This window comes from Zeus faber (assembly GCF_960531495.2).
Source record: "Zeus faber genome assembly, chromosome: 3".
Classification (NCBI taxonomy): domain Eukaryota; kingdom Metazoa; phylum Chordata; class Actinopteri; order Zeiformes; family Zeidae; genus Zeus; species Zeus faber.
Genome location: NC_137190.1, coordinates 23,880,776 through 23,899,530, shown reverse-complemented (window position 1 = coordinate 23,899,530; position 18,755 = coordinate 23,880,776). Strand labels below are relative to the sequence as shown.

The window sequence follows — 18,755 nt, the reverse complement described above, 5'->3', positions numbered from 1 at the left end:
AGAACAATTTATTTTACAAAACAAATAGTACAGTAATCCACAACAGCTTTGTGCACGGTTAAAAACAGTGCAGTTATCTTTGAAAGGAAAGCTTGAGTATCTGATAAGATTATTTTTGATTCAATTTAACCTGAATCACCTGAATAAAGCAGTGTAGGAAATTAAGTACACGTAAAAATAAAATATCCTTTTTTTTTTTTTTTTTTTTTTTAAAGGAGTGGATGTATACAGCTGTGGTGATCTAAATGATACAGATAATTCAAACCTATACATTTTTCTGTTTGTTTTTTTTGGGTTGTTTTTTTTTATAATTTGTAGTATTCAGTGAAAACTTACTGACTACTGGCAACAGACATGTCCACGACCACAACTTTGCTGTATTTGTCCTGTAGAAACACCACACTTATTCTCACACACAGACACACACACAGCCAGTACTTTTAGGAATCAAACGCATGGTTGGCTCTACAGAATGTGCAGTCTTGATTTTTCTTTTTTTCCCCTCTCTCTCTCTTCTCTCTGCCCTGGAGGAAGAGTCTTGAGTGGCGAGGCCGTCTTCTTACATTTCTGAAAGGGGAAGGAGACTGTGTGCCTGTGTGTGTATTTCCGGAATGGCTTGTCAGGTCGCTATTCTCCCAACCCTTCAACCAGGCCCCTGAGTTTCTTCAGTAAGCCGCTCTGCCAGAGACGCAGAGAGAGGACTGGGGATTGGCTGGGGCCCACACTGCCGCTTCCCGTTTAACCAATGGAGGAGGAGAGGAGGCGGGTCCAGGGGTAATTACAGAGGGGTTGACTTCCTACATTCCAGCGCAGAGGCTGAGGTTGAGTGGTACTGCAGGCTAAAGCTTTTCCTTTCCCGCTCCTTGACATATATGGCTCTTTTTTTCAGCCAGCCTTCCCCACTACACTCACCTTCCTCGCAATGAATTGATACAGACTGAAATGTGGGACACCAAGTTTGCACAGGTAGGGTCCATAGAGTGGGGTGTCCACTAGACCATTTTGACCATTTTAAACAATGAATTGTGCATTTAGGAAAATGACCGATTCAAAACAAAACAATGTGACACTTGTGGTTCATCCAGACCACAATTGGAACTGATTATTCTTCACAATATTTTTACAATCAAATTTTGTTTTTTGTTGATTGCACTTATGTGATCCTCAGAGTAAGGATACCCGAGAATGTTCTAAAATGTCAAAAAAATGGTTTTAAACCAAAGCATGATTAATTTGATTGTCGGTAACTGAAGGAAGCGGCATCAGTTCTTGATGGAAATGTGAAGCAACCTACAAACAGTTGTACCTGTGTGGTTGCACACTGATGCATTTTCAGCATCTGTCTAAACCGCAGAAACAGCAGAGTGACACTCTTTAAATGCTCCTGCGTTAACTGCCTCACCCCAGCTCCTACTGTGTCCTCAAGGATACAGAGGAGGCAAATTGAGTGCAGTGTATCTAACTATAAAGGATCACAAAATTCAACCTCCTCCTTTGGTGGCTGTTTATCCGGAAGCTGATTTCTAACCATTTCGACCATTACGTCATCATCGCCCCGTCAGAACATTGTTATCAACTGGCGAAACAAATAAGGGAGAAATTAATGACGAAATCAGCCTTCTCGGAATTAACAATTAGGTGTTAAACTAATGTCCAGTTTGATCCTCTCCATCACAAACTGTGGGGGGTGCGAACAGAATCCTAAGCTCAAATTCCTAAATCATTTGGATTTTATTCCAGGGAGGACAATTTGGGGGAGGGGAGCACAAATATTATCCATCGCGACAAAATATCACTCTGGTTTGTACATGCCAACAGACAGCATGAGGAGAGCATATTTGCCAGGAATTTAAACAAAACAATTGAATATGATAAAAATCAACCTCAAGTATTTTACAGATGTGTGTGTGTGTGTGTGTGTGGGGGGGGGGGGTACATAACTGTGCGTGTGGCACGATTCCCAGTCTCCCAGCAGTGGGATAAACTGGTGTCATGCCCAGTGAAGGAAGATGAGTGACATGCTGGGTGGAGGAAATCTGGGCTGCACTGTAAGCCACAGAACAGGGGGAGGGGATTAAGGGAAGGGGACATGGATGTGTGCCAACCTCTTAAAGGAACAGCACACTGAAACACGGTGGAACGCGCGCAAGTCCTGCCCAAGCTTTTATCACATCGTGTCCATAAAAAAAAAAACAATAAAACACTACAGAGGATAAGAGAGGTGTCATTTGAAAAGCTTTTACCAAGTTTTTTTTATGTTATGCAACGCATCACACAGCTTTCTGGCTGTAAATATAAGCTTTAGCAGCATTAATTCGAGAGCATAATAACATTTACAGGCACAATTGTTGCCGGATTTGAATCAATATTTCTCAGGCATTCTGTTCAATAGAAATAATGAGTCAATTACACACGTCATTCCTTCAACATGCCCATTGAGCCACGGCCCTTTTCAATTACATCGGAATTTCTTCCTGCACTTTTTACACAGCAAATTGCAAATGAGCAAATTAACTTTTTATATCATATCATAAATGATGATAAAGATTATGTAACTTAATCCTATTTGCGTTATATTCTCTTTGTCAAACAAAAATAGAGGACCCCCCCCCATTCACTTTATACCTCCACACTGCACTGTATTTGGAATTGAGATCAAATAGGCTTAGTTCCCACATAATGACTTTAGCCATTCTTAAAACCTTGTGGCGTGTGCTGAAATCTGACACTGACGCACAGGGCATCTGTTCTCCTGGAGGAGGACTCGCTGTCAAAAACTAATTAGATACAACAATGGCTCCGATTCAGATCGGCTTAGCCTGCAGAGGCACACAGGCTGGAAGATGCAACATGTAGGAGTTAGACTACCTACAGGCCGCATCAGCTCATTTTTCCCCACTTCAAACAGCTTAAGAATTATGCTGTCTGTGAATGAGAAAGGAATCCAACAGTTTTTTCAGCTGTTATGTGTGCGATTAGGCAGGCCCCATTGGCATTACAGGCCACGAGAGAACTTAACATCCTGTAGGTTTTATTTTTTTCTAGACCTTTCCTCCACATTACAATACCTGCATTACAAAATCGAGAATATATCGAGGACTCAGGATATATACATTCATCATAAATTGATAGGATCCTATTGGTGGGAGCTTGTGGTTAAAAGAGCAGTTCAATGACTTATATGTACAGTGTCATGCACACACATTACAAACCGATATGGACAGGAAGAGGAGATGGTTTAGAAATGATGTTTATCGCATCACATCAGCTACACAAAGAGCAGCTAACTAGTGGGACTGCCTCCAGCTAGGCTGCTGATGTGTTAAGTGAACGGTGTACCACAACGTCAGTCTGAGCTTCTGCCCTGGGATGGCCAAGAAGGTGTAGGTAGTCAGCTCTCTGAACAGAGCAGGTGTGTCTAGATTTTAGGTTGGACGCCATGAGGCAAAAATGTTTTTGTTTTTTTTCTAAAAATTCTTTTGGATTAAAACTTATAGGAGAATATAGCCTTGAGCAGGTGAATGGGGCCATTTCTTATAATAGTTTGTCATATTTAGTGGCCTTTCCGGTTATGTTTCTTTAGTTTTAACTTGTCGTCACCTATCTCCCTCTCTCAAAAAGCTTTAGCATTGAGTCCTGACTTGAATATGGATGAAACACAAAGACCAAATTTCAATGGGGAATCCCTCTTTTATACATCCATTATAGTCCAGTATAATGATCACCGTCTTTTTGTTGTATTAAAAAATAATAATAATATCCTTTAAAACAGATTGGTTGCACGACTGTGATTGGGTCTTAGGCCAATGTAAATTGCTACAAGTCATGTACATTGATTTTGACTAAATGTTTTTAAGTTGGAAAATGCAGAGTTGTCCGTAGCCCACAAGTGAGAAGGCCTGTTTCATGCAATGCAGCAGAATTATTGATTGGAATTTGGGCTGAGAAATGCAGAGGGGGTTTTCCCCAAAACAGGGCAGAGGGAGTTATACCAACATTTTCTACTCCTAGCCACGTGTGTGGATTTGTATGTCAGCTCCTGTTTGAACGGCTAATTTAACTCGCATCTGGCAAGAGAAAACACCAGTATTCTGCCGTCACCAGTTCGCTTCTGAGAACAAGTCTCCCATTGTCTCCCTCTCTTGCCAGTTTACTCTCTCTGGGTAAGCACACTACTGATTCCTTTAAATATAAAATGTTGGTATAAAATGTAATCGGGCAAAAATACCAACTGGTCTCCAAATAAGGTGATCTCACTCTCTGAAACTAGATTTTTCTTGATTTACAAGCTCTGCACGAAACCTCTCCTTGTAGGGCTGCACAATTATGGCTAAAATGATAATCATGATTATTTTGCTCAACATTGTGATCACCATTTATTCATCACAATTATTCATCCATTTTGGAGAACAGAATTATTTCATTGCACTTTGTAAATCAACAGAAATCTGCCTTCAGAATTATAATGTATTTTATCAACCTATTAATAAATAAACTTGAAAGAACAAATCTTTGACTGGAAATAGCACTTTCTTGGTAAGGCTATATATAAATACAATTTTACCAAGAAAAATAAAACGGCATGACACGGCACCAAATAAAAATAATTTATCCCAAACAAGGTCAGTTATACACTTTCCCAGTGTACCAAAAACCCGGTAACACCCACTAACATCCGGCATTTGTCACCAGTGGGAAAGGAAAAACCCGGATCTCAGTACCGGGTCAATTGACCCGGCAATAGGCACGGGTTTTAATCGGCTCCACTTCCGATCGGCTCTGATGTAAACAGGACAGCTGGGTCAACCCACTCATTTTGGCCCCTTTACCTGCGGGATGCGACGCACGTTAAAATTCCGGACGTTGGCGTATAAATAGGCAGGAATATCAGTGTATCATTTCCTCATTTAATATCCCACTTCGAATCGAAAATCAAAATTAGAAGTTAATGACTTTTTTTTCTCGCATGGGGGACCACGAAATGTAGTAAGTGTGTGGATTGCACCGTGGGGACCACAGAGGAGAATCCCCATGCTCACCATCGGGCTCTGAGTCACTCCAGGACCGCCCCAAGCAGCTCCCCGCTCCCTGCCACCGAAGGACTGGTGGTATGTAGTATCCATGCGTGGGTGCACACCAGAAGCATGGAGTATCTTGCTGCTGGTGCTCCATGTTGCGTCTACTGTAGTGTCGGGCCGTTCCTGAACAATTTGCTTCTTTTGAACCGCACAAAATACTTTTTTTTATCTCCCAAGTTTTGCAGTTTTATGTCGTTGTTTGTTTAAGGGAATGGGAAAGGCGTCAATTGCCTATTTTAAGTGGGTTTACCCGGGTTTTAAAAACCCGGGTAAACCCACTAATTTGGGTGTGAAAACGGTATTATATTACAACTGCAGGTTTTTTGCAAGAAAAGCCAACCACCCCCCCCCTGTTCCTGTGTGTGGGCGCGCTTCATGGAGCCTGCAGCGTGCTCCTGCTGGCACAAGGATGCACGGATTATTTACTTTGCCACATGGATAATTGCGATCAAACAAAAAACAAGGGCAAACTGCCCTCAGCAGCAAACCTTTGAGCATGTTTGGGCTGGCATATCATTAGCACAATATCTTTCATTAATCGGACTCGCTGAGACAGCGCAGATAGTGGATAAATTCAAAAATAAAATGGTCCCCGGCCGCCATCAATTAATTGTGGCGGCCAATATCAACATTGCAATTAATATACAATTAATCGTTCAACCCTACCTTGTATCAAGTTCAAGGAGTAAAGAGCTTGTTTCCCCTTGCAAGACCTATTGCCCCAAGTATCTGCTTAGAATTCACTAGTGAACTCTACACTTGGCGTTTCTCCAAATATGAAAATACTTGCCAATGTGGCAGGCATTCTTGACTTGCTTTTACTTAGCTGGATCCACTCAATGGGAGTGTATATTGATGTTTGTTTGGCATTGATGGCAATTCTGCACCTATTTCCATGTTGGCATCCTAGGTAAAAGCAGTGTAATCTAAATATATATCTTCACTAGCATGTTGTGTAAGCCTACTAAACCTTTCTGATCTTCGCCCTTTTATCCCTGTCTCCATTTATCATTCCACACCTTATCACTTTTCTATTATCACTCCTGAGTGGTTGCTCTGTGCAGGCTCAGTCCCCAGTCTTCCTTTCACAGTCATTCCATAATACAAACAATAGTATAGAAACATGAATAGTTGTGTCATCATTGTCACTTAACTTAAGCATGAGAGCAATTTCAGCTTAGCACATTACACAGTAACTCAGCAGCCATCTTGAAGTTTGAAGGAAGAAATGTTCAAGTTTGAAGGAACTGTCAATGTGGTGCCCTGGGTTACTTGTACATTCCACACCCGGGGGGGAGGAATGAGAGACAACACAGCTAGAATGTGGAAGTATGCCCTCTCCCCTTTACCCATCTGAGTTGACCTGAAGGCCAACGTTACAAACAACTTTGTTTGAATGGCATTATGGCATACATTTTATATTCCAAAAATATGTAATACCTTCTCTTTCTGTAGCAAGAGTAACATATCATTATATTAAATAAGATCTGAATAAGTAAGTAAGTAACTAATTATCACATGCTGATATCAGGATAGTATAGTGTCTTGGATGAGAATGGCAAGAAGGAAAAAAAGGGGGGAAAAAAAAGGCCTTAATATAATGCGTCAGTTCATATTGGGGGATTCCTTCTGTTCTATAACTAGAAGGTATGGAACAGAAACAAAAGTAAATTTCATGTCTAAACTGTAAGTTTGAGCTCTTGGTAAAAGAGATTTCGCAACAAATTGAAACAAAAGAGGCTTCAATGTATGCGATACTGTGTAAAATACAAAGGGACAGATCCATCTTACCAGTCTCCAAAATAATTACCCCATGGAGAGGAAGAAAGTTCACTCTAATCACTTGCTCCATGAACTGTTCTTCACAGTTGCCCAACAATTACAACTGAAATGTGTAGTATTTTAGTAGCAACATAAAGTATTTTGTCCTTATATATAAATTGAATTGATAAAGCCGGCCTGCATCATAATTAGTTTGTATTGGAGATATTGGAGGCCACACACACACAAAAAAAAAATCTATTTATAAACACTGCATTACAGCCTACCCACTAACAGTTAAGCAGCTGTTTCTTTTACCCGCCTCTGACACAAGAACAATTCCAGGAGGCTGGCCAACAGCCAAAGTATCAGCTGACGGAACTACTGCACGACGAGCAACACGCGCACGCTGTAATCCATACACACTGACAGACCCCTAGCCTGTTCATGCACGCATAGGTATACCCACTGTGTACGACAGCACAAAAACACAGATACACTACTACTACTACAAGCCCAGGTTGCACTTTCCCCTGCTGGGAATAATAGGAAGAAACCAAAACAATGTAGAGTAAAACATTGTCTGCAGTGGATTAATGAGCCTCATTCTGCTGACATGGCTACCACAAGATTAATTAAAGTCTTCTCCGAAATGAATGCCATGCTATTAAATAAAAGTGCGGTCACTATACATTTTGGTGGGATTAAATCCCATGGATCTCCAGCGGTTATATAGACAAAGTATATTTCTTTGGCTTATGTCACAGAGGGTAAGGGTGTCAGAACATCAAACTTAGAATGCTTCAGGACAACACTGCTGTAAGCTGCGTTGAAGTCAAAAGCCATCCAGCTCGTCAGGACAGAGACCAAAGCATATCGACTGAATTCCAAGACTTTGAGGTGCAGCGAGTCAAACATCAAAGGGTGTTAAACTTAAGTGAAGACGGTACAAGTCAAACTAAATACCGTGACTGCAATTGTCTGTCATTGCCATTTTTCTACTACTTGTCACAAGAGGATGCAATAGAAAAAAGAGGGACTGATGCGCAAAATGCTCCCCAGTCTCCCTCACCGACGGTACTTACGATGCGTGCGCCAGTGACGGGATGCCCGCAATCGGCGTGCCAGAACAGTGTGTTTTTATTTTAGCTGTAGGTTATTTTATTTTACATCTCCTGATGGAATGAAACAGTGAGTGACTTTCTCCCTGACTCTCTCCCCGATCACCCCCTCTTCATGCGTTTTGCGCAGAAAATAATCTTGACGAGTCTAAGTCGTGCCCAGTCCCCACACTGTTTTTAGTTGTTATATTTGGAGGAACGGGGCACGGCGATCGGGGCGCACAGAGAGCCGTGTTCGCGTCTGTGTCCGAGACTACAAAAATGTATTTATGATTCCCCTTATTTATAAGTCCCCATTGAAATATTATCCCTGTGCATTTTGTAGGCTTATGTCTGTTTTATCCTGTTATTGTAATGCACACTGGCCGACAATTTTTCTTAATAAAAATGACTTCTCGATTTCAAGAATCTCAGTCGACTGACAGGTTTCCGACTGATGATCCGACTCGTCGCCTTTAAGGCCTACCTTCACCTTATCAGTCCACCAAAGTCTGTTTCTGAACAAATTTCAGGCGAGAGATAAGTAATCCAGTTACTGAATCTTCACTCATATTAGATCTACAAGGCCTTATTTAAAATTATGTTTCAATTTTTCATTGCCGGGGGAACACAGGATTTTTTGTTTCATGTAAACACCGGAAAATAGAAAATAAATACATCAGCAATAAAAACACTATTTTTAATTTGTTTGTTTTGTTCGGAGAAACGCACAGCGGATCATGCACCACAGCCTACAATCTATCTACCCCATAATTGTTTTGGGTTTTTTTTAAGAAAGAAACAGAATTATTTTTACTTACACATCACATCACCCATCACACATCATCTGCATTTTTGTCACAGACAGTTGGTTTTAATTCCTCTTTAATTTAAAATATGTGTGTTGGTCTCTACAGTCAACAACAGAGCACTTCCCATGCTTAGCTCTTAGCTAAAGCCCTTAGCCACCGGTCCAACGAGCAGTGGTGCTCAAGCCGTAGGTGGAGTAACTCAGATGGGGGCAGTTCTTATTCGATTGTGGGCCCTGTGACGTATGAAGGGATCGAAAATCTGATGAGGCTGTCTCAGGACATGTTTTCTGACAAAGGCTGCCCACAAAAAAAACTCACTGGGTTGTCTTACTTCACAGTTTGCGTGTCAGGGCACTTTCACAAATAGTTGTAGATCTGGTCCGATTCAAGAGCAAGTGTAAACAAATGACACGCAGTCGTACAGGTCGTTCATCTATTGGACAGAAAGTTTACTGTCATCTTACATTGAAACAGCGTGAATCACAAACACTAGAAAGCAGTAACACAAGCAGCACTCTAAATGTCCTCACAAAACTGGAAACTAAAGGTATAAAGAGATGTTCAACTCAGTACAGTAAAACTGATCAGGTGCACCGACGGTCTTTTTCCACAGTCTTTACGCGATGATAGAGCTGCGCGCCACACATCCATTTTCCAATGGCTGGGATCTTTACTCAGGGCCGCCGGTTCCTGATCCACGCATGGATTCCCTTGTATCTGTAGAGGCGCTTGGGCTTTTCATACATAAAAAAAAACAACTCTGCAGTCTCCAGTAAAGCGTGCAATCCATGCCGGTTTTCGACGTATAAAGCGGCATATACTTCCGTTTTGATATGAAGCCTAGGATAGGGAGCCCGCCCTCTCTCCCTCTTCGCACCTGTCGCCCTCTCCGACGGTACCGAAGATGCACGTGCCAGAGATGGGGTGAGCATATGTGGACGTATGTGCGCAACATTTATATAAAAGTAATTACATTACAGAGGAAACACTGCAATGTTAATTTTCAGATTCAAACTCTAATTACAAGGCTTGAAGTTAAATCAATCAGTCAATATTCGACCGCGATTGAAGGTTTTTATTTTTACAATTCAATAGTTAAATAAAGATGTTATTTACATCAATTCATGCATCAATTCATCTCATTTCATCATAACACGTGGGCCTGGCCTACAGGAAAGAGCAGTTTATATGTTGACTGTATCCAATGTTGTGTTGTCATACAACATTATGATTTACTGCTTGTGTTTAGTGAATAATACAGAAGATAAGAAACATCAAAAATAAAAATTGCATACTAAGTCGCAATTACAATATTGGTCTTAAAAAAAAAATAATAATAATAAAATAAAATCGCAATTCGATTATTTTCCCAAATCGTTCAGCCCTACTTCTCACATGTCAGCAGCAGACCGTGGTTCAGTTGGAACCAGACTGAGTCCCCGCTTTTCAGGAACGATCCATAGTTCAAACATTACACAAGGGATGATAACTAGACAGGCTGACTGACTGTTCATCTGGAAGCCTCAAAACGCTTTATTGATCACAGTGTTTCTAATGCATCATTAAAGACAGGAAACCTGAGTCCTACCTTTTAAACATGAGACGGGGGGGCATGAGCCATTTTCATAACCGCGAGAAAGAGAGACAGAGACAAATCATTCTCATGCTCAGACCTTTCACGTCTTAATATTTTAATTAAGCAAGGAACCGATTAGGAAGCCTAAGCAGCAAAACACAGAGCGAACTGGATGGATAAGATTTGATTGCAACATATGTTGACAGAGGAATTTTACACTATGCTTGGCATTCAGGTTCGTGAACAGAGCCTTTATACTCGAAGAGGGGAAATCTATTCACGCAACGTGAAAAAACCACATCTCATAAATCCATTTCAGAGGTCTTATAATCCATTTTCCTCTGAATACAACTTTTTCTGCAACTGGAGCCAGAGCTCCAACAAAATATATCATTCACAGCCTTTGATTCGACAGCCTGGGCACCATCTATTTAAGTTAGCATAAATGAATAGCTGAGTAAATCAAAGTTATTCACTTTCCAACAGCTGTCCTCTTTCACACCATGATCCTGGAATCTTTTTAGTCCCTTCACGGCCTGATTCACACTATGAGATATTGCAGTATAAAAAAAGAATCGCCAACTTCAGGTCACCAATTTCTATAAGACATGTCTGAGACAATACTAAAACGGCAAGTTTTAAAAATCTACGGCCATATCACTTTTACAATAACCAAGGCCTTGATATTCTTAACGCTGACTATTTTGTTATTTTATGCATCCGAATGTCAACAAGCACAGGCAAGCAAGACAACTTTGCGCATACGGTTTTAGACTAACTATGTGTAGTGGACAGTACACCCCCTGCCTCAAATGTATCATTTGGCTGTATATATATATATATATATATATATTCATCAAACAATCAAAAAACATCAGTCCAAACAATTTAGCAGCAAGGGTCAAGAACCAACAGATATTCCTCACATCACAGCTGATGTGACCAGCAAGCAGTTCTGCTTTGTGTTGGAAGATTACTTCACTGAGGTTTGTGTTCATAACATGTTTGGCATTAGAAATAAAACACAGCTCCATGTTAACTACTGATATCTGGATATATTGTAAAACCACCAGAATGGAACAAAATTCAAATTCAAATCAAGGCTCTCTCTCACCTGTGGAAGGGCGGTGTTGAGCTGTCTCTGAAGAGAGTCTCTCTCGTGGCTGACTTCGTGCAACTTGCCCTGCGCAAGGCCCAGGTTTTCCTGGGTCTCCCTCAGGGTGTCGAGGAGACGGTCCCTCTCCTCCAGCATGGACACCATGAGGGACTCAAAGTGGCCCTCCGAGTCCGACTGCAGGGGGGAGCCGGAGCCTCGGCCGCCCCCACCTCCCCCGCCAGGGCCTTCTGCCTCGCTGATGGTGGGCATCACTTCGCACATCATCTGTGTCCATGGTGTAAGGACAAAAGAGATGAGGGAGAGAAGTTAAGGAAAGGAGATGTGGAAGTAAAAAGCGAGGTACAAATCAAGCTGTCAGTGCAGACAATTGACAATATTGAAAATAAATATGGCCTAAAGAGCGAGCTATATTATCAGTAGCAGGGGTGTCACGAATCCGATTCGAAATCGAAAATCGATCGAAATGAGCGTTCGATTTCGAACTTCGAAATCACAAGGAGGTTCATGATTCTCCCTGTTTTTGTAGGTAATATTGTCCGACATGGTCCCCATATTGGGACGTCAAGATCCGCCGGTAAACAAATGCAGTGCGCTCTGGGGGGTGTTGACTGCGGCTCGCCCTGCTCCAAACCGACTTTCATGAAGTTTAGTGAGGTGCAGTCAGCTCCGGAGGGATCCGCTGCACCGCATCCCTCAACGCACACCGCACCGCCCACTTGGCATTAGGGCTGCAGGAATGAAATTCGAATGTTACAAAAAAGAATAATAAAGTTCAATATAAGTTCATCCATTTCGTTGCACAGTGAATGCACATTAGAGAGAAATATTCCCGGTAATGGTGTGCGTCGGTGGAGACAGGGAAGCATGTCTCCCTCTCCTCCGGCGTTTCACTGTGTGTTCAAGGGAGAGTACACCTTTGACCAGAATGTCCAGTAGTTCCACAGATGTGGCCATGAAAGTGGGGAATAAACCCGATCATTATCGACGGAATGTCCTCTAGTGCAGAGGTTCCCAACCACCGGCCCGCGGACCATACCTGGCCGCGGGCCATTTGCCACCGGACCGTGAGAACACAGGCGGGATTTTTTTCAGGCGGGACCTGCAGTGGAGCAGCAGCAGGAAACTGAGTAAATGAAATACATCTAGAGTTTTTATTTACTTTGTTTGGAGAAAAGAACGCTCTGATCGGAGCTGCAGGTAGTAATTTGCCTTTTCCTACCAGTGTTGCGTTCTGGCAAAAATAGCATCCGTTGTTCTGTGCTTATTTTGGTGACTAACTTAAAAGTAGTGTAATAAGTAACTTATTGTTTATTATTTGATAGTCTAGTTTTGATAAAGCTCTTAAATGTTTTGGTGTATTTGGTGTAGTTTAAATATTCTCATATCTTTGTTATTATTTATATTTTTTAATGTTCAAATAAAAGTTACTTATTGTGAAACAAGGGTCTTTGTTTACAAATCAAAACTATAGTCTTAGAATGGCCTGGCCATCAGTGCTCAAAAAGAAAATGTTTAAAACAAAAATGGAAACCTTAAAATTGAAGGTCAAATCACATCTTGGATTTTTTGGAATCATGACACCCATTATCAGTACTAATATCAGTAGATTCTAACTCATACAAGGAACTTCTGTCAATATACACTGCAACTTTCCTCCAGAACTGAATCCCTATAAAGGTGGCCAACCTGATACTAAAGTACTTATCTCACCATTTTCAATGCACTTAGCTTAGTGTCATTGCCTCTTCTGCCTATGTGACTAAGTGCAAGCCTTCCAGGCATGCTTGCCTGACTAGTCATAGGGTTGCGTAGAATACAAAAAAAATAAAAAATAAAAAATATTAAAAAAATAAAAGTTGCTCGAGCAATTTCGGGCTTGACAAAAGCTCCTGAGAAAAGCCTGTGGAGCTGCAGACAGGCTGTGAGACAGAAAGGCTCAGAATCATGTGAGCTGGATTTAACATACCTAAAGGAACTACAACTCACAATATGAAACAATAGAGAAATCTCTCTCTCTCTCTCTCCAATAACCCATAATGATAACGTGAAATCATGTTTTTGGAAATTTTTGCAGATGTATTAAAAATCAAAAACTGAAATCTCACTTATATAAGTATTCAGACACTTAATTCAGTACTTTGTACAAGCTCCTTTTGCAGCAATTACAGCTTCAAGTCTTCTTGGGTAAATCTCTACAAGCTTTGCACACCTGGATTTGGGAAGTTTATCCAATTCTCCCTGGTAGATCCTCTCAAGCACCATCAGATTGGATGGGAAGCGTCTATGAACTGCCATCTTCAGGTCTCGCTACAGATTTTCTATGGGGTTTAAGTCGAGGCTTTGGCTGGGCCTCTCAAGGACAGTAAGAGACTTGTCCCGAAGCCACTCCAGTGTTGTCTTAGCTGTCTGCTTCGGGTCATTGTCGTGCTGAAAGGTGAACTATTGCCTCAGTGTGTGGGTGCATGCACTCTGGAGCAGGATTTCTTCAAGGATCTCTCGGTGTTTGGCTGCATTCATCCATCCCTCAATTCTGACCAGTCTCCGTGTCGCTGCCACCGAGAAGCACCCAGCATGATGTTGCCACCACCATGCTTCACCGTAGGGAATGGTATAAGCCAGGTGATGAGCAGTGCCTGGTGTTCGCCAGACATAGTGCTTTGAGTTCTGCCAAAAGAGTTCAATTATTGGCTCATCAGACCAATGAATATTTTTCCTCATGCTCTCACAGTCCTTTTAATGCCGTTTTGGCTCCAGGCAGCAGGCTGTCATATATCTTTTACTCAAGAGTGGCTTCGGTCTAGTCACTCTACCACAAAGGCCTGATTGATGGAGTGCTGCTGAGATGGTCGTCCGGCAGGTTCTCCCATCTCTGCAGAGAACTTCTGAAGCTCTCAGAGTGACCGTTGGGTTCTTGGTCACCTCCCTGACCAAGGACCTGACCCTGACCTTCTTGCCCGGTTACTCAGTTTGGCCTGACGGCCAACTCTAGGAAGAGTCCTGGTGGTTACAAACTTCTTCCATTTCACAATTATTGAGGCCATTGAGGCATTATTGAGTACTCCTTGGAACACTCAAAGCGTTAGAAACGGTTAATACCCTTGCCCCTTTTTCATTATGGGTTATTGAGTGTAGATTGATGGGCAAAAATGGCAATAGAATGTGCAGTGAATGAGTCTAGAGTCTAGTTTAACCGCGCACGCACGCACGCACGCACGCACGCACGCACGCACGCACGCACACACGCACACACGCACACACGCACACACACACACACACACACACACACACACACCTGTGTTCAGTCTAGGACATATAAATGTTTAAAAAAGAATGCACTTTTCTGAACTTGTGTTTCTACTGCTTAATTCTCAAATATTTATTATGTGTAAATAGCTTACAGAAGAACCAAAAGGCATCCTTAAAATATAAAATCGTCAACATTGGGATATTCGCCTAAAATCATTGTTATAAGTAACGCCTAGGCCAAACTTACATTCAACATTGAACTCTTTTCCCCAACCCACTCCAGTTTAGAGAATCAATCTCTTTTGGGGGCCAAGGTAAATTCAATGCAGTTGGGCAGGGGTTTAAACAAAATGGAATCCACAGTTCTATAAAGAGGTCAAGGCACCCATAACCCACCCATTTTACAGAGGGGCGGGGGTTAACCATAACACGGATTGACAGATGGCATGTCTGCTCCAACATCAGGAAGCAAAGAGCCACCACACCGTGGAGACAGCAAGGCCCCCTGCATCCATACCAACACCGTGGAGACAGCAAGGCACCCTATCCGGCACCCATGCCCACACCGTGGAGACTGCAAGGCACCCTGCATCCATACCAACACCGTGGAGACAGCAAGGCACCCTATCCGGCACCCTTGCCCACACCGTGGAGACTGCAAGGCACCCTGCAGCCATGATCACCCCGTAGAGACAGCAGGGCACCCTGCATCCATACCCACACCGTGGAGACTGCAAGGCACCCTGCAGCCATGATCACCCCGTAGAGACAGCAGGGCACCCTGCATCCATACCCACACCGTGGAGACTGCAAGGCACCCTGCAGCCATGATCACCCTCTCATAGCGTATATAATAATACACAGAGAAATTGACAACCCACCTCTGTATCAACAATAAGCACTGTCAAAAATAGGAAATTGTGCAAGATCGCATAGCTGTATATAAAATAAGACTCTGTAATACATATTAAAAACAATTATTGGTTGACAATTATTATTTAACACACATTTCAAAATTACGGACCAACCCATGAGACTGAAGCAGTGATGCTGCCACGGCGCATTTAAGGATTTTATATATGTATTTATTTATTTTACAAGATAAACCAGACTTTGGTAGTTGGGTTCATGGCCAGACACTGACAACACGCATATCTATCTGTAGAGTCTCACCTTTGCAGAGCAGTGGAAATAGTTTGATCACGTCCACGGTAGTTTCTGGTGTCAAACACACAGGTTCTCCGATGATTAAAAAAAAAAAAAAAAAAAAAAAGTTAAGGAAATAGAAACTTCATAAAACGTATAAATCAGTCAATGGTTTCAAACATCCATTAAGGCTTCGGGAAGGAGGTCTCTTCGGTGAGAAAGGGAGGAATTCCGAAAGGCCTCGCAGCTTTTCCCACATCAAGTTTAATCGAGCTAACTCGGCTGATTCGATGGTTGCATAGTTAAAATGAGCCCGTTCGGTTGGTATACTTGGGGCGAGAAAATCGCCCAGAAACCGACAAGTTGAACTCGTTAAAAACACTGCCGGGTGTTTTTATCGGCAGGCTGACGCGGAAACAGCCGGGGCTAACTACTCGCTAGAGAATCCGTTTAAAAGTAGCCGGCGAGCTAACAGCTAGCGGCTACGATATATCAAGTCTGCTGGGGGGGAAAAAAGGGGGAATCTGGCTTATATTTTGTACAAAAGTAGAAATATATTAAAATATTACACCTATCCCACTTTTATAGAAACGACGAAACTACAAGGATCGTAAGAACCCCCGAACAGGTCATCAAAGTGCTGGAGTAGTGTTGAATGTTTCGGCTAGCGTTCGGGCTAGCGTCGGATAGCGGCTAGTAGCGTTAGCTGCCCGTCGTTTACGTTGAGCCCCGTCGCCACATCACCGCTCGGGACGCGGCTGGATCCCAAACTTCGAGCCAACGTACAACGCTAGCGAGGGTGTCGACGTTAGACGTAAATCCAAAGAGTACAAAGCATCATCCCCCGAGAATTTTTATCCAAGTTCCCCCTCCTTGGATCCCCGGGTCCGGCTCCTTTTTGTCGCCGCTGCCTGCCAGGCTCGGCAGTCTGGACAGCCAATGGCAGACTCTCATTAACCTGCTGTCTGCTGCTCCCTATGGGTGCTGCCTTTAGAGGGCTCCCTATGGGTGCTGCCTTTAGAGGGCTCCCTATGGGTGCTGCCTTTAGAGGGCTCCCTATGGGTGCTGCCTTTAGAGGGCTCTATGGGTGCTGCCTTTAGAGGGCTCTCTATGGGCGCTGCCTTTAGAGGGCTCTCTATGGGCGCTGCATTTAGAGGGCTCCCTATGGGTGCTGCCTTTAGAGGGCTCTCTATGGGCGCTGCATTTAGAGGGCTCTATGGGTGCTGCCTTTAGAGGGCTCCCTATGGGTGCTGCCTTTAGAGGGCTCCCTATGGGTGCTGCCTTTAGAGGGCTCTATGGGTGCTGCCTTTAGAGGGCTCCCTATGGGTGCTGCCTTTAGAGGGCTCCCTATGGGTGCTGCCTTTAGAGGGCTCCCTATGGGTGCTGCCTTTAGAGGGCTCTATGGGTGCTACCTTTAGAGGGCTCTCTACGGGCGCTGCCTTTAGAGGGCTCTCTATGGGTGCTGCATTTAGAGGGCCCCCTTATGGGTGCTGCCTTTAGAGGGCTCCCTATTGGTGCTGTCTTTAGAGGGCTCTCTATGGGTGTTGCATTTAGAGGGCTCCTTGTGGGTGTTGTAATTAGAGGGCTCACTATGGATGCTGCCTTTAAAGGGCTCTCTATCGGTGCTGCCTTAAGAGGGCTCATGATGGATGCTGCCTTTAGAGGGCTCCCTATGGGTTCTGCCATTAGAGGGCTCTCTATGGGTGCTGTCTTTAGGGTGTTGACTATGGTTGCTGTCTCTGGGCTGCTCTCTATGGGTGCTGCATTTAGAGGGCTCCTTTTGGGTGCTGTCTTGAGAGGGCTCTCCATGGGTGTTGCATTTAGAAGGCCCCTTATGGGTGCTACCTTTAGAGGGCTCTCTATGGGCGCTGCCTTTAGAGGGCTCTCTATGGGCGCTGCCTTTAGAGGGCTCTCTATGGGCGCTGCCTTTAGAGGGCTCTCTATGGGTGCTGTTTTTAGGGGGTTCCCCATGGGTGCTGCGTTTAGAGGGCTCTCTATGGGCGCTGCCTTTATAGAGCTCCCTATGGGTGCTGCCTTCAGAGCACGTGTCAAAACGCCCGCGGGCCGAATACGGCCCACCACGTCATTTGATGTGACCCGCGGGAGCTTATAATGCACATGATCGTCTGAAAATAAAAGTCTATGCTGCGTTCCAGCGTTCAGTGACCATAAACTACATCTCCCACAACGCATGTCGATTTTGTGACCCGCGAAGTGACGGCATCCTGCCGCTAGATCGCAGTGTTTCCATATCAGTGTTCAACTTACGCGGTTTCCAAACAAGTGATGGAGTTGAGAAAGATCTACAAATAATCACAAAATGTCCAACAAGAGAAAACCTGACGCGGAGGGAAGGCAATTTGACGAGAGAGGGGGAAGTGAATACATGTTTGTCCTTCAAGGAGGAAAAACCTTCATGTCTTCTGTGTTACGAGGCAGCGTCGGCGACGAAGGAACACGATTCACGTCGGCATTTCGACGCCACACACGGAGCCGAGTGCGCTCAATTTGGCCCCCGAAATTGTCCAAGAATTAGAAGGCAGAATGCAATCGCTGCAGAATATGATTTCGAAAGCGATCGACGCAGCAGTGAAAGCCAGCTTTAATGTGGCTGAAGAAATCGCCCGAGCGTCCAAGTGCTTTTCAGAGGGTGCGTTTTTTGAAGCGGTGCGCGCTAAAAGGGGTGTGAGCGGGTGTTGCCCCGGCCAGGTACAGACTTTTTAAAAATGTCCGTTTTGTCCGAGAAACCCCGTCGCACACCGAGTTAAGGAACCAGCAGGCGATCTGACGACACAGCTGGCCGAAGAGACGCGCAGTCGACCTGGCTTTCTCACCGGCTGTCGGTGGAGGCGCGGGCGACACGGATACAGCGCATCTGTCCATTTTCGCAAGAGGCGCGAAGGCAGACTTCACCGTCAG

At 43.7% G+C, this 18,755-nt stretch overlaps 1 protein-coding gene across 1 annotated transcript in view; it reads right to left on the bottom strand.

The window, feature by feature from the left end:
* The window catches only part of ppfia1 (PTPRF interacting protein alpha 1), a gene marked incomplete at its 3' end in the record, with an annotated part of 47,757 nt that extends 31,825 nt beyond the window's left edge, over nt 1-15,932 (bottom strand). Inside the window, exons 1-2 of the mRNA XM_079997814.1 lie at nt 15,864-15,932; nt 11,442-11,708 (exon numbers count right to left, since the gene is read on the bottom strand). Of these exons, the coding sequence (XP_079853940.1) occupies nt 11,442-11,708 (267 nt within the window). The 5' untranslated portion in view covers nt 15,864-15,932. The remainder of the gene's footprint in view (nt 1-11,441; nt 11,709-15,863) is intronic.
* Between the last annotated feature and the right edge of the window lie 2,823 nt (nt 15,933-18,755).